Genomic DNA, 23,032 nt, shown 5'->3' with positions numbered 1-23,032 from the left:
GAAATCATCTTTTGAGAAGTTTGCTGGTTTGAGTTGTCGGATGTGGTGAGAGATTCGATGTGATGGTTGGTCTGTGTGATTAAACTACATGCTCACCTCAACAACTATTGTGAAGTTGACCTCATGCAGCGCATCCAAGCCCCCGACTGCTGCTGTACCAGCAGTACTGTGGTTGTACTGGGCAGCTCCCACGGTTTAACAGTAGAAGACTGCAGATGTACTGGGCTGCTCCCAGTTAGTAACAGTAAAAGAAAGTGGTTGTCCTGAGCAGCTCCCAGATATAAAGATATGAAACTGTGTAAAACATGGAGATGCGCATATCTTGCCTGGATAGATATCTTGGTGGCACGGTGGCCCAGTGGATAGCACTGTTGTCTCACAGTAAGAAGGTCCTTGGTTCAAACCCCAGGCCATCTCAGGTCCTTTCTGTGTGGAGTTTGCATGTTCTGCCTATGTCTGGGTGGGTTTCCTCCCACAGTCAAAAGACGTGTCGGTCAGGTGAATCGACCATACTAAATTGTCCCCAAATGTGTGTGTGTGTGTGTGTGTGTGTGTGTGTGTGTGGGCGGGCCCTGTGATGGCCTGGTGATCTGTCCAGGGTGTGTCCCCCCCTGCCGCTCAATGACTGCTGGGATAGGCTCCAGCATCCCCGTGACCGAATTCGGATAAGCGGCTTGGATAATGGATGGATATTAGGTGTTAGATGAATTGGAGTCTCTACAGTGTCCATAGAAGTGAATAGTGTATGAGTGACTGTCTGTGGGGTCCTGGGACCTGTCGACCTGTCCAGGGTGTCTCTCTGCCCTCTGCCAGATAGGTATTGATAATGAAGGAATGGAAAATTGTACTAATACAATGATTTATACTTATTGTCACTGCTTATATCTCAGATACAAATCAACTGCTCGTGATATTAATAATCTGCTCAGATTAGATCAAATAAAACCCATCGTCTAAAACAAACAAACCAACATGCGGATGAAAGATCAGAATGTGACAGTATTAGATAATATCTTCTCTTGTGCAGTATTTATCTCCAGAGCTGGCCGCTAGCACACACACACACACACACACACACACACACACACACACACACACACACACACACACACACATTTTCTTTAAGTCAGCTTTTGCCTTAGGCAAAGATCTGATTAATGATATCCAAGTGTGTGTGTGTTTGTGTGTGGGAGAGATTGCACTTGTATGTTTGACCTAGATATTATTTATAATCTGTAGTCATCAACTGCAAACTAATGCTTTATTTTAAGTGGTTTGTAGTGATTGAGATGCATGGGAACACTTAAGCATAAGGTGCAGAAATAAAGAAAGGGATAAAGAGTGAGATTTTGAATAAATCTGTGTGCATGTGCATGTACATGCGTGCGTGTATGTGTGTGTGTGTGTGTGTGTGTGTGTGTGTGTGTGTGTGTGTGTGTGTGGTGGAATGGCAGGTGGGTTGGTTTATACACACAGTATACCAGATCAATGAGGTGCCTGCAGCCAACAGTTCAATAGACCTGGTAGCTTGCCAACAAGATGTTAGCCTATAACCACATTATAATCTCTAACGCTAAAGTTGTTGCCTATTGCTATCATACACCGATCAGCCAGAACATTAAAACCACTGACAGGTAAGTGAATAACATTGATTATCTCATTACAGTGGCACCCGTCAAGGGGTGGCATATATTAGGCAGCAAGTGAACAGTCAGTTCTTGAAGTTGATGTGTTAGAAGGAGGAAAACTGGGCAAGCGTAAGGATCTGAGCGACTTTGACAAGGGCCAAATTGTGATGGCTAGATGACTGGGTCAGAGCATCTCCAAAACAGCAGGTCTTGTGGGGTGTTTCCAGAATGCAGTGGTCAGTACCTCCACAGTGCATTGCAGCTTGCTGCGTATGGTGCTGCGTGGCCGCAGACTGGTCAGAGTGCCCATGATGACCCCTGTCAACCACCGAAAGCGCCTACAAATGGGCATGTGAGCATCAGAACTGGACCATGGAGCATTGGAAGCAGGTGGTCTGGTCTGATGAATCATGTTTTCTTTTACATCATGCGGACGGCCAGGTGCATGTGCGTCATTTACCTGGGGAAAAGACGGTACCAGGATGCACTATGGGAAGAAGGCAGCCCAGCAGAGGCAGTGTGATGCTCTGGACAATGTTCTCCTGGGAAACCTTGGATCCTGGCATTCATGTGGATGTTACTTTGACACGTACCACCTACCTAAACTTCGTTGGAGACCAGGTACACCCCTTCATGGTAATGATATTCCCTGATGGCAGTGGTTTCTTTCAGCAGGATAATGCACCCTGCCACACTGCAAAAATTGTTCAGGAATGGTTTGAGGAACATGACAAAGAGTTCAAGGTGTTGCCTTGGCCTCCAGATTCCCAAGATCTCAATCTGATCAAGCATCTGTGGGATGTGCTGGAAAAACAAATCTGATCCATGGAGGCCCCACCTCGTAACTTACAGGACTTAAAGGATCTGCTGCTAAAGTCTTGGTGCCAGATACCAGAGGACACCTCCGGAGGTGTTGAGGAGTCCGTGCCTTGATGGGTCAGAGCTGTTTTGGTGGCACGAAGGGGACCTACAAAATATTAGGCAGGTGGTTTTAATATTTTGGCTGACTGGTGCATATTGCTACATCATAATGCATATAATTAAGGCACATAGTAATTTTATGTACTTCTCAGTTTGCCTAGCTAATTACTACTTGTCATGCTGACTACCTGACTGTTTTTTTTATAGATTATGAATTTATAACCGGTTTTATTTTTATAAAAAAAATGACTTTAATGTCAAAATGTCAGTCGTCATTGAGTTACAGTATGTGTGATGGATCTTTCAATGTGGAACAAAGCTAAACATGAAACTAGCAATATAAAGACTGTGCATCTGAATACCGTATTTGGATAACTTTGAATTCTTTTAGATAATACTAAACAATATAGACTATAGTAAATAATTTTGAAAATGCTGCGCCCGGGTAGCATAGTGGTCTATTCCGTTGCCTACCAATACGGGGGATTGTTGGTTCGAATCCCCGTGTTACCGCCGGCTTGGTCGGGCGTCCCTACAGATACAATTGGCCGTGTCTGCGGGTGGGAAGCCGGATATGGGTATGTGTCCTGGTTGCTGCACTAGCACCTCCTCTGGTCCATCGGGGCGCTTGTTCAGGGGGGGAGGGTGAACTGGGGGAAATTGCGTGACCCTCCCATGCGCTACGTCCCCCTGGTGAAACTCCTCACTGTCAGGTGAAAAGAAGTGGCAGGCGACTCCACATGTATCGGAGGAGGCATGTGGTAGTCCGCAGCCCTCCCCGGATCAGCAGAGGGGGTGGAGCAGTGACCAGGATGTCTTGGTAGAGTGGGGTAATTGGCCAAGTATAATTAGCGAGAAAAAGGGGGGAAAATGATAAAAAAGATAATAATAATTTTGAAAATGCTAATTGTTTGACCCTTTTTGGGGTGCCTGCAGTCTCTCTTAGAGGCAGTGGTCTCCATACTCATCCAGGCCTTTAACCATGCTCCATTGAGGCAGCAGTAAATTGTCTGGATTCAGACCCAACTCAACACTGACTGACCTAGCTTCTGTAGAAATATGTTCAGTTATTATACCGTCTGTCAGACCTCTGAATCATAGATGTCTCAGTGAGGGTACAATGGAAACCACTTATAGTGATCACAGTTATACTTATCAGCCGCTTATACTGATCAGAAGTCGCCGTATGTCAAGTCCTACACTAACACTGCTTAAATAATCTGTTTAATGTGATCAAGCAGTCCTCTCACAGTCATTTTGGATCTTTCAGATATGGGAAATGACTAAAAAAAATAATTTCAAAACCAAGGTAATTCCAGGAAAAATAACATTTATATTATTTTTATTATTTTTGTTAGTCACCAGTTATTTCTACTGGTGACTAACTCTCGTTGCAATTTAATGGGGCATTATTACAATATGTGGGTTAATGTATGCACACATGTACTATGTACACCATGCCACAGGTCTGCCGTGTGTGTGTGTGTGTGTGTGTGTGTGTGTGTGTGTGTGTGTGTGTGTGTGTGTGTGTGTGTGTGTGTGTGTGTGTGTTTTTGGTGCCTTTGTGGTTAGCCAACCCAGGCTGTCAGTAAATATTAATAATTTAGTGAATAAATAATTTAGTTAAATCTGTCTGGTGCCCTTCTGGACAACAGTGTGTGCTTTTTTTTTTGTCGGTTTGTGTGCATACATGTTTGTAATTATTCTTTTGGCATGCTAGCAGCATCATGAATTCACTGTCTAGCCTGGTAAACCTTGAAGGGTTGGCGACTGCTCTGTAAATATCCTTAGGCCTTTTTAAATTTGTTTCCAAACCTTCACCGACCACCTCTCTCCTTTTCAGCAACGCTCTGCTTAACAGTCATATGACTGCAAAAATTCAGAGCTGTGCAGTACAACCACACCCCTGCAGTGTAGCACCACAGTGAGGTTAATGCCCAGTACAACCAGTCTTGTATCGTCGGCCACTTGGAGCTTAGGCGTAAGCAGGGTTTTAAGTGCCTCGCTCAAGATCACTTCAACACTGGATGTTGACAGAGGGGAGAGTGTGTCAAATTCAGCTCCCTTGCCCAGATTCAAACCAGCGGCTGCCCAGTCATATGTTTTCCTTTCTAACTGCAACTGACTACTGCTACCATAGTTAACTAATGTCTTGATGCATGCTCAATAATCCAGGTAAGAAAATTGAAGAAGGTTGAATCAGTTCATCGGGATACAACGTTTATTGACAGATATGTTTCATCACTCAACTAATACCCCTTTTCCACTGCATGGTACCGGCTCGACTCAACTTGCCCTTTTTTTGTTTTCCAATACTGGAAAGTACCGGCATTCTGGTAACTGTTACCACTTTTCTGATACCACTGTTGTCGGGTTCCAAAAACACTGGAGTGGGCACCAAAATCAACGTGACCAGCTACACTGAGAGAGTACTCTTACGGTAATGGAAAACGACACAGAGTTGAGTCGAGTTCAGCCGGTACCACATAGTGGAAAGGGGGCATTGGTGACCTCTTCAGTCTAAACTGACTGCAGGTATCCCCACCCCTATAAACAGTACAGTACAGTTCAGTGCCCAACGACCGAAACCATCGACCAGTTTCATATGCAAATATAGGTGTGACCATTGATCATGTGTACTATTCACAGAGGATTAGGGATTGTTGCAATCAATTGCAGCATTGTAAAATGGCGACAGATGTATAACGACCCAAACCAATGACCAGTTTCGTGATCGACCCATATTTGATCATGAAACTGGTCGTTGGTTTCGGTCGTTAGCCACTGTATTGTACTGTATTGTTTATGAGGGTGGGGATAGCTGCAGTCAGTTTAGACTGAAGATGTCACTTAGGTGAGTGATGGAATGTATCTGTCAGTAAACGTTGTATCCAGATGAACTGATTCAACCTTCTTTGATAGCTAACTAATGTTATCTAGCCTGCAGGAGGAACGGACAATGGGGTATTTCACTTTGGATTTCATGATGACATTCAGTCAGCCTACACCTGGCTGTGTGTGTGTGTGTGTGTGGGGGGGTATTTTCGTGCACATGTAACTTCAGTGTACCTCGTACTCTCAAAGATGACCGTAATAATTTCCGTGACAAAAAATAGTTTTTGGCATGCACCCCAGGTCATTTCTGAAAACCAAAGGTGTTGTTAGTGCGCTTATCTAATTAAACAAATGTACAGAGCGTTCTTAACAAATAGCCTCGTTAGATAATAATAATAAATAATAATGTGTCACATGAATTAAGTGGTTTTATAATGGGGTACATGTGGTGGTGTGTCTGATAATGATTTTTTTTTCTCTCAGGCTGTTTTCCTGTCATAAGATGGAACAGTTTCTGTCATCAAACTGGTTATTACTTCTTGGTTGAAATTGATTTAATGGTTCTGCGTCTGACATCTTTGCTTTACAGCCACGCTATCAAACCTGTTCTGTATAACTGTCACACCAGATAGCACACTATTAATTCACTGGTACTGATTCCTTATCTCTCTCTCTCTCCTCTTTCTTTTCTCTCTGTATCTGTCTCTCTCCCTGTCATTCCCCTCTCTTCTGTCTTTTTTTGCCCCATCTCTCTCTCTCTCTCTCTCTCTCTCTCTCTCTCTCTCTCTCTCTCTCTCTCTCTCTCTCTCTCTCTCTCTCTGTCTTTCTCTTCATCACTCTCTCACTCGGACACTCGCTCTCTCTCTCTCTCGCTCTCTAAAGCACTCTTATTTGGACAGGGAGACCTCTCTGATTCTGAGAAGCATAGCAGGGAAGCCTTCCCACCTGCTGACCAAGGTGATGCCCTTTTCACTTCCCTTTCTCTTCTTTTCTCTTTCCTCGCATATATTTGGTCCTGTTTTCCTCCTCCCTACTTCACTGGTGGCTTTTTAACCTCACCCCCCCTTTGCATGAGCGAAGGAGCATGTACTTTCCTTTGGGGGTTGCCTCATCCAGAGCCCTGCTGCATGGTCCTGAATACTGCTTTCTCTGTCTCCATCTGTTTCTGTCTCCTCCCTGCCTGCTTGGCCTGTCTTGAGAGTTGATATGAGGTCAGTTTTCGTTTGTGTCTCTGACTGTCCTTCTGTAAGGCTGTGAAGTGTCTTGTATGCTTTCAATACACTGGCCAGTTTTCCCAAAGGTTCACAAAGTAAAAGTGCCAATCTTTTATTACTCTTTATTTTGTCCATCCTGTGCACTGTTTCACTGTCCTTTGCCTTTGGCACATAAATAATTCAGAGAGAAAGGCTGTGGTAACATCTGACCCGTTAATTTTAAGAGTCAGTTATTGTTCTCAATGTGTGCATTAAAACGTCAAGTGGTTGCATCAAACCATTTTAGAGAGAGTTATTTAGCTAAATAGCATCAGTCTTGATACTCCAAACTTGTGCTAAATTTGGAATAAAATTATCTAAGTGAACAACCAAGGTGTTGGTAGGTTTGTAAAAACATCAGTTATTGATTTGTTTTGAGGAAAATCCACATCATGGATGTAATTATTCAGGGGTCTCTCATAGAAAAGAAGATGCTATTTTAAAAAGATCCAAAACACAGATTGATATATTATCAAACTCCCAAATCCCCCTGTGTAACACTGCAAATGAAAAGGCTACTATTGATCTACCTTGTAGCATGTAGATATTAAGATACATGGGCAAAATCTAAATGCATAATAAACTAATTGGTCCATCAACTGGTCTCCAAATATCAGAAGCAGATTGTGGGGGCGTGTGGGTGGTGTGGTGGTCTATTCCATTGCTTACCAACACGGGGATCGGCGGTTCGAATCCCCGTGTTACCGCCGGCTTGGTTGGGCATCCCTACAGACACAATTGGCCGTGTCTGCGGATGGAATGCCGGATGTGGGTATGTGTCCTGGTCGCTGCACTAGCGCCTCCTCTGGTCGGTTGGGGAGCCTGTTCTAGGGATCGGGGCGACTCGGAAGAGTGTGGTAATTGGCTGGATACAACTGGGGGGGAAAAAGGGGAAAAATCAACAACAAAAAAAGAAGAAGCAGATTGTGGGACCTGCCATGGAGCAGAAAATACTACAGTAACTTTACCCTATGCTGGTGGTGAGATCAATTTACCATAGTAAATATCGTGCATGGAGTGTCCCCATATGCAAGAATCGGTTACCGGATCCAGTGTATCTCAGGCATTTACTTTGTGAATCTAATCCAGTGTTGTACAAATAGAGGCATGCCCTTGTGCATGATGTAAGTCAATGTGTTTCCATCTTATTTGATTATCTCTTTGGTGATCTTTTTTTGTTTAATTTAATTTTACTGTATTTGAACGTCATTGTCTATGACAATAATGACAGGACTATGTTTGCCATCCTTTTCACAAGCAGCTAACATTTGGTGTCCATTTTGCATTCCACAAATGTAGTATAAGCAGGTCTGCTTTATTTAGGGATCACAAATGGTGCAGGCGAAAGCCAAATGTTTGTTATTGTGAGTGAAAGTGGTATAGTGATTGTTGTGCGTGATTGGTTGACAGCGTTTTAAGGAATTTACTAAGAATGCTTTATCAACTCTTTTGCCATGTAAACCAATTTTTGGGACAATTACTGTGGCTATATTGTAAGCAAGTGTTATTCATTAAGGCTGTTTTGGCTTAAGGAAGTAAGTCAAGGTAAGTCATGTGGTTAGTGTGTCTGTGTCTGCTTCAAGTCGCTAATCATGCATAAAAGTGTGGATAGACTTGGAAAGTGGAACCACATCTGCTCTTTAAAGTGGGATACATTAAATAACACCCGTGAGAGCGCCACAGTAGGTACATGTTAATTCAATAGGAATGAGCTGCAGCTGAGTACAGTGAGATCCAACACAACTGGCTGCACTGAAGTGCTCATCTCACATTGTAAAAACGCAATTATCCCAGTGTTGTGTTGATTAGCAATGCACTTGGACTGTATGAATGCTTTTTGCCAAAATAATCTACAGAAAAACAGGAGATGGCAAAAGAGATAGCTGATTCCACAACAATTGCCACAACCACCAGTAAATGTAGCTGTGCTTGAATGAGCAACATGGTACAACCATCTCTGACATAGCTCAGGTTTTTTTTTTAAAGATACACATAAATGTCTGTTTTTAAAAAAGGAATACAGTCTGCTCAGTATTATCTTTTTTTTCCAACATTTTTTTTTTTGTTGCTTGAAGCAGTAACACATGGTCAGCTTTGTCAGCACTTAAAAATATTCAGAAAAAAATAGGTCAAACAGCAAATGAGGCAGCACTGCATTGGATTTGCTTGGTTTAAAAAAGGAGGGTTTTCTGCGGTATGTCACTTGGTTCATCTTGAGATCCCCCCTAGCACAAACAGATCTTTGACAGACTCATATTCCCGTGAGAAAAAAAAACAGTCTCTCTCTGGAAAGTGCACAAAGTCTGTTGCCATGCCCAAAGTTGTGCAGCTCTATCTGAACAAGTTACCTAAGAACAAAATGTGCAATGGGAGGCTTTGCTGACCCCTGTTGGCAAATGATTCACAGGAAGAGTCAAAGGACAGGATCTGCAGTGATATGGAGACCCATAAACAGGAAGAGATTCACTGTCTTGCAGGATCGATGCTTGCAAACATAAGGCGTTGCACCTAGGTCTGTTCGGTTGAAGGACTGGACTGTCTCTCCAACCCCAAGTTCACCCTTCAAGACAAATTTTAAGAGAGCTCTGCCAACTAGGATGACCAGTGAGAAAGGTTTAAGAGTAGAGTGGCCGTAATGTGGTTTTATGAAGCCCTGTAGCAGGTGTTTGGAGCAGAGCCAGTTGCAGTAATGGGGCTTAGTAAATGAGCTTGGCGCTAGCTAACACAGATCAATAAAGATAATGGGGCTTGTTCGCAGGCTTTGCTCCTGCTGCTGTTATTGTAGTCAATGTATTGCTCTTCAGCAGAGTTTTAGAGGGCACCCAGAGCAGAATACGTGGTAGAAAGGTTCTCTAGGGCTCTCGCTAGAGAAATTAAATGCATATTTAAGCTCATGGTCAAACCAGGTCACATTTACAAGTCAACAACCAACACTGACCACAATTTCAAATTTAACAAAGTGGACAAAATGCTGTTCTGTGTCAATAAATAAATGGTAATAAAGCACAGTAACAAGGACTAGACTAAGGATTGTATACAAAGGGCATCTCAGGTAGCTCTAATTTGAGTCTTTTTTTTGCAGGATTTGAAAGTGACGAGGGTGGGGGCAGAACTGATAGAGCTGGGTAGTTTGTTCCACAGCCTCATGGTAGTGATGGCAAAAGCACCATCACTCCTCAGCTTTAGCCAGGGCTGAGACAAAGTGTAAAATTTTGCATCCCCAATAAGAAACTGTAGCTCACACTCACTAAATCACCACAGAGCAGACTGAATTATCTGTCTATACTGACCTCCCAGTTAAACCCCATGAAAATTATGAGAAACGGCCATCTTTTACATAAAGACCAACTTTAGCACACTGTCCCAATATCATTGTCTGTTATTATTGATTGGCGAAAGAGTTGCTGTTCTCAAATTACATTTTAATGTAGAGTGAAATGATACAAGAAATATGATTGTGATATGTTTTGTATGTTTTCTAAAAACACTAATGTCCAGCCAAAATAATTAACTTTATATACAACCAATATAATGCGAGAATCAAAAGTCCCTGGTGCATGAAAATCCAAGTCATGGTACATCCCAGTAGTGATAAAAGCAGCTTAAACGTTAAATCCTTTTTATACACTTCAAATTTTGGTACATCTTGACCAGAAAATTGATTTGTTTTGGATAGACATAAGTTGTGTGTGTTATGTGTGGATAGTGCCTTTTTCTACTTTGCTTAATAAGAATCAGTCCAGGAAATTACTGTCAGAGCAAAAGCTGATGACTTTCTGGCTGTGGAAGGCAAGTTAGTCTTCTATACTAACCATTTTGACTATTTGGACATCCTGTTAATTCCAAAAATCCACTTAATTTGAAAATTGGATAAAGTGGATGTGTAATTTGTCTACTTAAAGCAGCTATGATAAAGGGGTTGTGTTAACTTACTGATCCAATAGAAAGAATGCCAATTGAATGTCAGTTTGAAATCCTGTCAAGTCCCTAGTGTTGTATCGATATCTGTTTCCCCGTCAAGATCTGTTTCCCCCTAGCCAGAGTTCGATACAACACCAGAGCTCACTCCACCGGGTGAATGCCCGTGCGAGGTTCACTCTTGTTTTACCCCTGTTTCTATCACTCTTCTTCACCTTCTTTGCTTCCTCCGTCAATGGGGTTCTTTTTCTTTTGCCAGGTAAAATTTCCACTGACATCGTTCCACCATCCGCCATTTCTGCTACTAGGGATAGCTACCGATAGCTACTGGGGAAAACAAAAGCGCTATCCTCTATCTGTTGTGGTTGCGCAATGGTTGATTCACTTCCTTTGTGCCGTAAATCGAGCCTTAATTTTCCCAGGAGATCATACCTGGTGGCAGACAGAATTGCATAGTGAAAACGAGGCTTATAGGGAACCAATCTAAATGCCGATGGTGTCATTATTCTAAAGCCGTTACACTGTGCAGTCATATTTACTTCTAAATGGTAAGTCAAAAGCAAAAGCAAAAAAGTTGTCTACTGCCGCTTTACGTTAACAAAGTATAGTCATATGAAACCTTACAGTGACCTCAAAAGGCATTTGGGCCAATCTGGAAAATTATCGCCAACCACCAGACCAACACTGGTAAATCCCCTGTCTTACCTGGTAAGTTAGTTTGTTGAACCAAATGCTTTGGCATGCAACCAACCAAGGTTTCTCAGCTTTTAACTTGTTTCTTGTAATATAATTTGCTGGTGAATAAGTGGAAGGCTGCGGCCTGCCGACAGAAAAGTTACTGTCCTTCTCTGCTGTAGTCTTGTACTACATGCCTGGAAAGGAAACATCTGTCTGGGTTTTGAGATTGAAAGGGTGATCATATGTGACTGGTCATTTAGTTGCTGGGTTTAGAATATTTGTTAGAGAGCCAGCCCAAGCCTTCCCCACTGCTGTGGAGTATTTACTGGATGTTACTAAAGCTGAAGGCCTCTTAATGTCTAAGAATAACTTTTTTATTTATTAATGTGTGTCGCTGTGTTGTGCATGTTTGCTCTTTTCTAAGTGTATGCATTAGAGAGAGGGTTAGTAGGTCTTATTTTTGATTGGATCACCATGATTTGATTTGATTGGATGGCAAAGCAGACAAGGCAGTTTGATTGGATATTAGCGGAACGTGCAGGATCAGCAGGGATAATCCTCTTTTCAGCAGAGAGGGGTGATTCCCGTGGCAGCCATGTGTGGCTATGTGTGTATAACACACACACACACACACACACACACACACACACACACACACACACACACACACACACAGCATCGACTGGCTGGCACTCAAGCTGCACATGGCTCTATCTGTAGTTTGTGGCCTCTGGCTGTTGCGGAAATAACAGCATCCAGGGACAAATCTAACTAAGTACAATATTTAGTCTTCTGTAGTTAAAGTGATTTTCAAAGTAATTTTGATTACTTTCATTTGCAATTCAGAAACAGTCATCGTCTGACATTCTGGTCGGACAGTTGTTCCTTGGGAGCTGCTCTTACTGCTAGCATTCATATTTTTTTCCCCAAGCAAAAAATAAAAAAAAACAAAATCTTAAACATGTCCATCCAGCCATCCATTATCCGAACCACTTACCCGGCCCTCAGGGTCATGGGGATGCTGGAGCCTGTCCCAGTAGTTATTGGGCGGCAGGCGCGGAGACACCCTGGACAGGCCGCCAGGCCATCACAGGGCCGACACCCATACACACATTCACACCTAGGGACAATTTAGTATGGCTGATTCACCTGATATACATGTCTCTGGACTGCGGGAGGAAACCGGTGCACCTGAAGGAAACCCACGCAGACATGGGGAGAACATGCAAACGCCACACAGAGGACGACCCATGACGACCCCCAATGTTGGACTACCCCATGACTAAAACCCAGGACCTTCTTTCTGTGAAGCAACCGCGCTAACCACTGGGCCACCATGCTGCCCACCTCATGTCGTCGAGCCCAGATCTTGAATAATAAGAATAATCTCATATTTCCAAGCCCCATTTTTTTCTTGTTTGTTGATAAGACAAAGGTGCAATTAGGGTGCTCAGTGCCTTGCCCTAGAGCAGCCATGTTGGTGGTTTACGATTCATGAACTGTTGTGCATGTTTTGTATGTCTGGTAAAAAGTAAAAGAAATTAGGGCATCTGGGTAGCATAGGTCTATTTCTTTGCCTACCAACATGGGGATCGCTGGTTCGAATCCTTGTGTTACCTCCGGCTTGGTCGGGCATCCCTACAGAAACATTTGGCCGTGTCTGCGAGTGGGAAGCCAGATGTGGGTATGTGTCCTGGTCGCTGCACTAGTGCCTCCTCTGGTCACCCGAGGCACCTGTTCTGGGGGAGGGGGAACTGGGGGGAATAGCATGATCCTCCCACGAGCTACGTCCCCCTGGCAAAACTCCTCACTGTCAGGTGAAAAGAAGTGGCTGGCGACTCCACATGTATCGGAGGAGGCATGTGGTAGTCTGCAGCCCTCCCCGGGTTGGCAGAGGGGGTGGAGCAGCGATCGGGATGACTTGGAAGAGTGGGGTAATTGTCCAGATACAAATGGGGAGCATTGCCTTTGTTCTTGTTGTTTTGGTTTTTTTTTTTTTTTTGTCTTTTTTCCTGTTTCGTTAAAATGACCCTACTGTTTCAGTGCAGCAAGTGTCTACATGACATTTGTTTCAATATTGTTATTATAGAAGTTTAAGTAATGTGCCCAAACATATTTGGTACCAACCACTTCAAAAAAAGTGCTGCAATGGTTATTAGTTTCTGCGTGCTGCTGAAAAACAAAAAAGGGTACCACATCTGCTCAGTACTGGAGACGTCGCTGTTAGGAAATTAAGGTTGTCCTGGTAGTAGCTCCTGTTGGGTCATGGATGGGTGCAGCGTGTTGCTGATATCGTACCATAGCAGATGCTGTGTGCTTATTATGCAATGGAAACACAGACGTTCATTGTTGGCAGAGTGGGGTTTGTCTGAGTTGACCCAAAGACTTTTTTTTGTTTTTTTTTTGTTTTGTTTTTTTTGTTCCTCTTTTCATTCTCTTTAATAAGTTATCGCAGATCATAAAATCAACATGTACTCTGTTATCTTTAGAGGCAGATAAAGTTAATGTTTCACCGCTGACTTTTTTATATTATTAATTATCATGACGGAGCTTTTCAAGTATTTTCATAAGACCTCCATTCTACGTTCAGATGTAGATAAATGAGTTGCACACCTAGTATGACCCATTTATCTCTGTACTCTCTGATACAGGATAATCATGAGTAAATTCCATGTCTTAACTTATAAATATTCACCTCTATATATTCAGTCCTTGTATATATATATATATATATATATATATATATATATATATATATATATATATATATATATATATATATATATATATATATATATACACTACCGTTCAAAAGTTTGGGATCACATTGAAATGTCCATATTTTTGAAGGAAAAGCACTGTACTGTTCAATGAAGATAACTTTAAACTAGTCTTAACTTTAAAGAAATACACTCTATACATTGCTAATGTGGTAAATGACTATTCTAGCTGCAAATGTCTGGTTTTTGGTGCAATATCTACATAGGTGTATAGAGGCCCATTTCAAGCAACTATCACTCCAGTGTTCTAATGGTACAATGTGTTTGCTCATTGGCTCAGAAGGCTAATTGATGATTAGAAAACCCTTGTGCAATCATGTTCACACATCCGAAAACAGTTTAGCTCGTTACAGAAGCTACAAAACTGACCTTCCTTTGAGCAGATTGAGTTTCTGGAGCATCACATTTGTGGGGTCAATTAAACGCTCAAAATGGCCAGAAAAAGAGAACTTTCATCTTAAACTCGACAGTCTATTCTTGTACTTAGAAATGAAGGCTATTCCATGCGAGAAATTGCTAAGAAATTGAAGATTTCCTACACCGGTGTGTACTACTCCCTTCAGAGGACAGCACAAATAGGCTCTAACCAGAGTAGAAAAAGAAGTGGGAGGCCGCGTTGCACAACTGAGCAAGAAGATAAGTACATTAGAGTCTCTAGTTTGAGAAACAGACGCCTCACAGGTCCCCAACTGGCATCTTCATTAAATAGTACCCGCAAAACACCAGTGTCAACATCTACAGTGAAGAGGCGGCTGCGGGATTCTGGGCTTCAGGGCAGAGTGGCAAAGAAAAAGCCATGTCTGAGACTGACCAATAAAAGAAAAAGATTAAGATGGGCAAAAGAACACAGACATTGGACAGAGGAAGACTGGAAAAAAGTGTTGTGGACGGATGAATCCAAGTTTGAGGTGTTTGGATCACAAAGAAGAACGTTTGTGAGACGCAGAACAAATGAAAAGATGCTGGAAGAATGCCTGACGCCATCTGTTAAGCATGGTGGAGGTAATGTGATGGTCTGGGGTTGCTTTGGTGCTGGTAAGGTGGGAGATTTGTACAGGGTAAAAAGGATTCTGAATAAGGAAGGCTATCACTCCATTTTGCAACGCCATGCCATACCCAGTGGACAGCGCTTGATTGGAGCCAATTTCATCCTACAACAGGACAATGACCCTAAACACACCTCCAAATTGTGCAAGAACTATTTAGAGCAGAAGCAGGCAGCTGGTATTCTATCGGTGATGGAGTGGCCAGCGCAGTCACCAGATCTGAACCCCATTGAGCTGTTGTGGGAGCAGCTTGACCGTATGGTACGCAAGAAGTGCCCATCCAACCAATCCAACTTGTGGGAGCTGCTTCTGGAAGCGTGGGGTGCAATTTCTCCAGATTACCTCAACAAATTAACAGCTAGAATGCCAAAGGTCTGCAATGCTGTAATTGCTGCAAATGGAGGATTCTTTGACGAAAGCAAAGTTTGATGTAAAAAAAATCTTATTTCAAATACAAATCATTATTTCTAACCTTGTCAATGTCTTGACTCTATTTTCTATTCATTTCACAACATATGGTGGTGAATAACTGTGACTTTTCATGGAAAACACAAAATTGTTTGGGTGATCCCAAACTTTTGAACGGTAGTGTATATATATATATATATATATATATATATATATATATATATATATATATATATATATACTAAGCACAAAAAGTAAGGAAATTTGTGTTTGGTAGATTATTTCTTTGTTTAACAATGCTTCTTGGCAATACATCTTATACCGTTGGAAAGCCTGTTTATTTCCCTTTTAAATGGTGCCACATTTGTAAGGAACATGCATTTGTGGGATGAGCAGATGAGCTTAGTATGTGGGTTGCACCCATGAAAAATATGCCAAATCTTCTCTGCCAATGCCAAACAGCTTATTTTGCTGTTGCTATTGACTCTTGTTTTGAGCCTCTGGTACCCCAGGTGCTGACAATCAGGTGCCTGATATAAGATTTATTGCCGAAAAGCATTGTTACAACAAAGAAATAATCTACCAAACACACATTTCCTTACTTTTTGTGCTGAGTTTATATCTGAAGATTGTTGTATTGTTGGGTTATTCTATGTTAAGTGCGCTGAGAACCACGAAACCGGAGTCAAATTCCATGTGTGTGCAAACCTACATGGTCAATAAACATGATTCTGATTCTAATAAAAAGGACGGTGCACAGTTGCGCACAATAAATCATTTCAATTTGCCTTAAACTAGTCCATATGTGCAACTTCAACCAGATTAAATGGCACTGGTGTATTACAACAGTGAAACAATCGAGGGTGTTATACTTGGCCCAGGACATAGACATACCACAGGACCACACATAGAATGCAGAATGTATATGGGCCAAATATGAAAAAACACTGTAGGTACACTGTAAAAACTGAAAAAAAATTAATGTTCCCTTTATAACAGTAACACTAGTTTTATTATGCAGCATACAAACTTTTTAGATGATTTTATTGTTTGTGTACTTATGGGTAGGTAGTCCCCACTTCAAAAAAAAAAAAGAAGAAGAACCTATGTATTTTCACCCATTAAAAGGCCTCATCATTGTATATCAAAGTGAAATCTTCAGTAAAAATCTTAAAACTAATTTTCTTTCGAATATGAAGCCGGTAAGAAGATCATCATCATTGGTGGTCACTCGGGGTCAAGTATGACCCTCCTCCCTCTGGGTCCCTCTGGGTCCTCAGGTGGGCGTCGAAGCCGATCCTGGAGCCGCATAATGGAAGGACGCCTGCGCGTGACAGCTTCTCGTGCGGAGTGGCTGGTGCACCTGCAGCCACCACACGGTCCTTGGCAGGGGTGGCCAGAGTCCAATGGCATGGAGAACCAAGATGATCGGGGACCACCCTCTGTTGCAGCCTTCATCCGCCTTCACTGTCATTGTGACCTGGAGACATCTTCTGCTGTTGGTTTCTCAACTTTTGAGAGAAAACTTTGTTGGATCGCGCTTTATTTGGAAGCTCCCCCTTGACCTATCTGCCTGGGGTGACCCTACCAGGAGCCAAGCTCCGCACGGCTTAGATCTTGGGATCATTAGTACACGCAAGCTTCTCCACCACGGCAAGGTGGCGATCCAGGAGAAGAGAAAGAAGATGCCAGAACTGGAGTCCTGTGATCATATTTGTTTAGAACAAGCTTAACCCATGCGGATCAAGGTGTGTTGAATCTCATACAAAAAAAAAATATTGTATAGAGAGTTCTTCTAACATTAAAATATTCTACATAATTTAGATGTTTTGTTTATGTGTGCTATGAATCTAAATCAAAGATGTACATTTACATTTGGATAAAAAGGTAGATCAGTTATTCAAAAAGATTTGACTGTTCTGTAGATTAAAAGCTGAATGAACTGAGGCTAGATGGGTTTACCCTCCACCATGTCCTCCTTTTAATTGGTATAACCAGATGCTGAGCTCCGTCACGGGTCCCAAGCCTTATTTTTTAATAACCACAGATGCCGGTGGGTCTGAAACCGGATTCAAATTCCAGTTTCATTGCATGGCTTTTAGTACTAGCTTGGGTAACTCCTTGGTCCACCACCCCAACACATACACCATAACCCTCCCCAGCTCATCAAGCTTTTGTAATAGACTTAGCCTTACACACACACACACACACACACACACACACACACACACATTTTTCTACCCTTATTTCCTATTTATTGGCTTCAGTTACTCTAAATGAGTTGATTTTTATTGGTTTGTTTGTTTATCTTCTTTTTTTTTTGCTGGAGTTGGGATGAGGCTAGCTCCTGAAGCAGTCTTACACTGACGTTACATTAGAGACCGAAAGGCCTAGTATAATTTCTGAAGCAGTGATTTGGCCGAAGGTGTCTTAATTATCTCCAGTGGTTGCATCAACAGCAGTCACCAGAGCAGGAGTCTGGGGCCGAGCCACGTGTGTGTGTGTGTGTGTGTGTGTGTGTGTGTGTGTGTGTGTGTGTGTGTGTGTGTGTGTGTGTGTGTGTGTGTGTGCGCGCACCTCAGTATATTTGACATTTGCTGCCATATTTGTGAGTGAGGGTGTCGTTTCTGTGGCGATTTGTGGGAGTGGAAAAAGTGCGCATTTTGTGTGGTTGTGTGCACAGCATCGTTTTTCTGTGTCAGTGTTACATTGGCTCAGCAAGAAGCTTGATCCACCCACCCACACGCTCATACCGCTGCTGGCCTACTTCTGCTCTTCCCATACAAATCTAATCATACCAAGCGGTTATTTATGGTATGGAGGCTCAGGAGGGACATGCTACCCGACTTCAAAGGGAGTCGTTTATTTTGCGGCCAGCCTGGCAGTGCTAATTTCAGCTTCCCTCTCTGTTGCATCCCCACAATGTAGGACAACTGAATATACATGAGACAGAGGGATTATGTTGTCGGTTGTGCTGGGGTGCAATTAGACATTATATAGTCATTAGCAAGGTGTATTCGGGGGCTGCTTTTATCCGTAGACCCCCCCAAAGGTGCATGTTAATTGTGGAAGGTCTTACTGGAGGAAGATACCGCAACCTTAATAGCGTGAGTGCCATTCTGCACCCATTGAGCTGCACTGGGAGTGGAGCTCATGTTGTTCGTGGAAGGGTCTTTTAACACGCTAGTGAAAGTGTATTTCCTGTGTTCAAAGGATAGCTGGTGGTGATGGTGGTGGTGATGATTGTGATGATGGTCTATTACTCAGCTGCCTTAGGCATGTTATGTATTATGTATTAGTTACAGTCATGCACACAGTAATAGGCAGTATTGCTAACTGAAAGGACTTGTTTTAAAAGATAATATTACTTAGTTAATTTTTTTTTTCTTTTTGGGATTTTTCTCCCCAGTTTTACTTGGCCAATTACCCTATTTTCCAAGCTGCCCCAGTCGCTGCTCCACCCCCTCTGCCGATCCGGGGAGGGCTGCAGACTACCACATGCCTCCTCCGATACACGTGGAGTCGCCAGCCGCTTTTTTTCACCTGACAGTGAGGAATTTCACCAGGGGGACTTAGCTCGTGGGAGGATCACGCTGTTCCCCCCAGTTTCCCTGAATAGGCGCCCCGACTGACCAGAGGAGGCGCTAGTGCAGTGACCAGGGCACATACCCACATCCGGCTTCCCAGACACGGCCAATTAAGAATGTAGGGACGCCTGAGCAAGCCGGAGGTAACACGGGGATTCAAACCGCTGATCCCTGTGTTGGTAGGCAACGGAATAGACCGCTACGCTACCCGGGCAGCCTTTAAATTCGATCATCTACTACTCACCTACTTTAAATTTGTAGTTAAATATGATTATAAACAATAGCATGTTCATAATCTTTCTTTAACTTTTTACCCTTGTGTGTAGACCCTTCTTTAATTGCTAACATGAAATAACATATAAGTGATGGATGTCTACTAAGTAATTCTTTTTTTTCCCCTTTGCATCTATATGTCAGATCTTATTTGCTAACTCATATCATTCCAGTCATTCTTCATCTTCGGTCAGCCTTAGCTATTGTGCAGGCCGGCATGCTAGCCAGAGAAGCCAGCAGGACAGAGGTTAGTCATTCTGGAGCTGTTTAAGAGCTTAGGCTCGTCTGCCGCTGTTGCTAAGGCAATGTCGAGTTTTGGGACTATGGCGTAGCGTAGTGTGCGTGTTGAGGGGGTAGGGAGTCATTTTCGGGGTGTTGATAAGGAGATTGGCTCCTAATCTCTTCTTCCCCTTCCGCCCCTCCCCCTCTCCCCCCATCATTATCTGCTTATTCTGCCCTTTCGCTTGTTCGGTCTATGGACCCCCTGGGTTACGGTGTTAAGAGGGAGGGGCTGGTGTTGGTGTGTGTAGGGGTGTGTTGGGAGCATAAGCTTATTGGCTTAAGTGGAGCAGCCCCTTTAGGCACACATCTATGCATACACACACACACACACACACACACACACACACACACACACACACACACACACACACACACACACACACACACACACATACAGCTCTCTACAGAGCTCTTGCGAGGCCCAGTTTTACCCTAAATCTGACTGCAAACAACAGAAAAAATAGAAGAAAAAAAAACCTTTTTGATTTCACTCCAGTTAATTCAAGTCAAAGTTACAGCCGTCTACATAATTCAACAATCACACGCACACAGGGAAACATATCAACGGACAACATTTCACTGTCTGATGTCGATACCGCACAACAACCCCCCTCCTCCCCAAACACACAGAGAGGCGTCCAGGTTCCCCGTGAGCCCATGTTATGCCTGCTCCAGAGAGGAAAGGAGAGAGAGAAACAACAGACTGAGAGAGAAACCGAGATGAAATAGGAGATGAATCAACAGACAGAGTGGCTCGCAGACAGAGGGGGCTTAAAGTTTCGGGAAAAACAATGGGAACTGAAGAAGAAAAAAACAAGACTGTTTGCCTGTGCGGAATAGGTACAGAGAGGGAAAACGAAGAGGGAGAGAGAGAGAGGGAGGGTAAGAGGAGCTTGAGATAAAGAGATCAGTGCCTCTGCATGCGTGTTGGCATAGCATCAAAGCCCCTCCTCCACCCTGCATCTCTCCGTCGTTCCTCTCCTCTCCCTGCCATTCTCTCTGCCTCGGCCAGGGGAAGGGGGGAAAGGTACCATCTCGTTCTCCGACTTGCCTGCCAGTCAGTCAGTCAGACGACTAACCAGCCAGCCAGTAAGTGATCCAGACAGCCAGGCAGACAGCTGGCAATTCGGGCATCTTTTCAGGCGTTCATTCGGGTCGAGCACCGTCTCTGTTCTCCCTCCACCTGGCTCTGCACAGTCCCCCTTGGTGCCCATATCTTCCCATCTCTCTCTCTCTTCTTAGTTTTATCACTCAGCTGGCTGCTTTTTCAAGATCGTTGGATTATTTGTGGCTTGCCGTCGGATTTTATCATCGCACACCGTTTTGTTGTTGCTTCGATTTTTTTTCAGCTGATCCTGCTCATGTCAGTTGAATTAGTCAAATTCACGATGATGACCAAGTTTTCGACTGCAGGGTTTGCTGCTAGTCCCATGCACGTTTTCGCCCAACCGTTTGATCGCAAATCCATCGTTTTGTGAGGACTGCTGCTCAAGAGGACAATATGTGTGTGTGTGGTTCAAACTTGACTTTGCTGGGTTGTGTTTGAAAGAGAAGCTTAGACCCGTAGATTATTTTCTGGAATTCAGTCGTCTTGCATCATAGCAAAGGATCCCGGTCATTTTTAGGGAATTTATTTATTTATTTATTTTACTGTTTTCTTACTCGCTCGCTCGCTCTCTCTGTCTTTCTGAGGACTGTCTTCTCTTCCTCATCTTGCTTTCCCCTGTCTTGGCACACACACACACACACACACACACACACACACACACACACCATAACAAAACAGCTTTAAGAGTGTGTGTGCAAGGCTGCAGAGCAACACAGCTTGCCGACATATGATGCATTTTCCTTCAGCGTGTTTTTGTCTATAAAGGAGAAAATTGCAAATGGATAATCCTCTGTCAAAAACAGGCTTCCGGCATCCAACATATAGCGTCCCCAGCTAATCCACTCTACCCCAGGAGAAACACATCCACGGAGCGAGAGAACGAGAGCGGAAGAAGAGATGCTGTGATTTTGCGTTAACGGCCATCTTCAGTCATTCCTGGGACGTTTGTTCTGGAATGAGTGAAAGCCAGGACTATCTTCCTTGGATTAACCCCCTGAGTGAATGTTTTGGGGTTTGTGTTTTTTTTTCCAGGGAATACTGATTTTTGAAAGCAACCTTTATATATAGATATATTTTTTTTTCCTTTTTTTTTCTTGTTCTGAACCACGGGGACATCTCAAGAGTTGTCACTCTCAAGACATTAACTAGTTTGGTAGCGAAGCGACCACTGACCGGACACAGAAGTACTGACTGTTAGAGAAGAGGAGGGAGTAGCCAGGATGACCTCCTGCTGGAGAAACCAGGTTGGTGAGCAGGAGAGGAGGTGTGGGGATAAGTTACGGCCCTGTTCAGGGGGTTTCAGACGGATACAGAATACTGTGGTGTCCTACTGTGTCTGGCTCCGAGCAGGAAACACTACATGTACAGTGCAGTGTTCAGGTCGCCACCTCACACACGTTTTGCTTTGCTTGTGTGTGTGTGTGTGTGTGTGTGTGTGTGTGTGTGTGTGTGTGTGTGTGTGGAGATGTTTCTATATGTACTGCTGATCGTACTGACTGTTGTATGTGTGCTTGCTTCTGTGTGTGTGTGTGTGTGTGTATTTAGGAAGAGCAGGCTGCCAAGGTGAAAGCCGAGAAGATCCGAGTGGCCTTGGAGAAGATCAAAGAAGCCCAGGTGAAAAAGGTGAGCCGGGCACAAACACACACAGGCTTACAATATCTGACACCCACTGCCAGGAGTGTGTGTGTGTGTGTGTGTGTGTGTGTGTGTGTGTGTGTGTGTGAGGGAGGGAGGGAGGGAGAGAAATGAAATGAGAGAGAAGCCATTGATACATGAGACAGTATGTTGGTTGGCATGGTGTTGCATGTGGGTAAAACTGAATTGTGTGTGTGTGTGCTGCTGTATACCGTGAGTGTGTTGTTGACCACAGCTGTTTTCAGTGTTCGGTGTAACAGTGACCTGACCCAGATAACCAGCGACTTGGGTGCAGGAGGGAGGGCACACAACCACTGGACTAGAGACCACTGGACACATGTCCCACACACACACACACGCTCACGTGCACGCGCACGCACACACACACATGGCACTCAACTTAATGACCCACCCATCTCAAGTTAAGCCCAAATCCCGGTGACTGGATTATCAAAGAACCTGGCTCTCTTACTGAGAGAGAGAGAGAGAGAGAGAGAGAGAGAGAGAGAGAGAGAGAGAGAGAGAGAGAGAGAGAGAGAGAGAGGGAGGGGAGAGAGAGAGAGAGAGAGAGAGAGAGAGAGAGAGAGAGAGGGAGGGGAGAGAGAGGGAGCCGGGGAGATGGTGAGAAAGAGGGGGAGAGAGAGAAGGTGAGAGAGCAACGGTGAGAAAGAGGGAGAGAG

The 23,032-nt window shown here is 43.6% G+C and overlaps 1 protein-coding gene across 1 annotated transcript in view; it reads left to right on the top strand.

Moving 5' to 3' along the window:
- raph1a (Ras association (RalGDS/AF-6) and pleckstrin homology domains 1a) overlaps positions 1-23,032 on the top strand; it is a 107,213-nt gene that overhangs the window by 63,600 nt on the left and 20,581 nt on the right. The window contains exon 9 of the mRNA XM_056289389.1: positions 22,263-22,340. Within this exon, the coding sequence (XP_056145364.1) occupies positions 22,263-22,340 (78 nt within the window). The remainder of the gene's footprint in view (positions 1-22,262; positions 22,341-23,032) is intronic.

Source organism: Lampris incognitus, chromosome 11, assembly GCF_029633865.1.
Source record: "Lampris incognitus isolate fLamInc1 chromosome 11, fLamInc1.hap2, whole genome shotgun sequence".
Lineage (NCBI taxonomy): Eukaryota > Metazoa > Chordata > Actinopteri > Lampriformes > Lampridae > Lampris > Lampris incognitus.
Note: the sequence above shows the minus strand (reverse complement) of the source record. Positions and strands in the feature narration are given on the sequence as shown.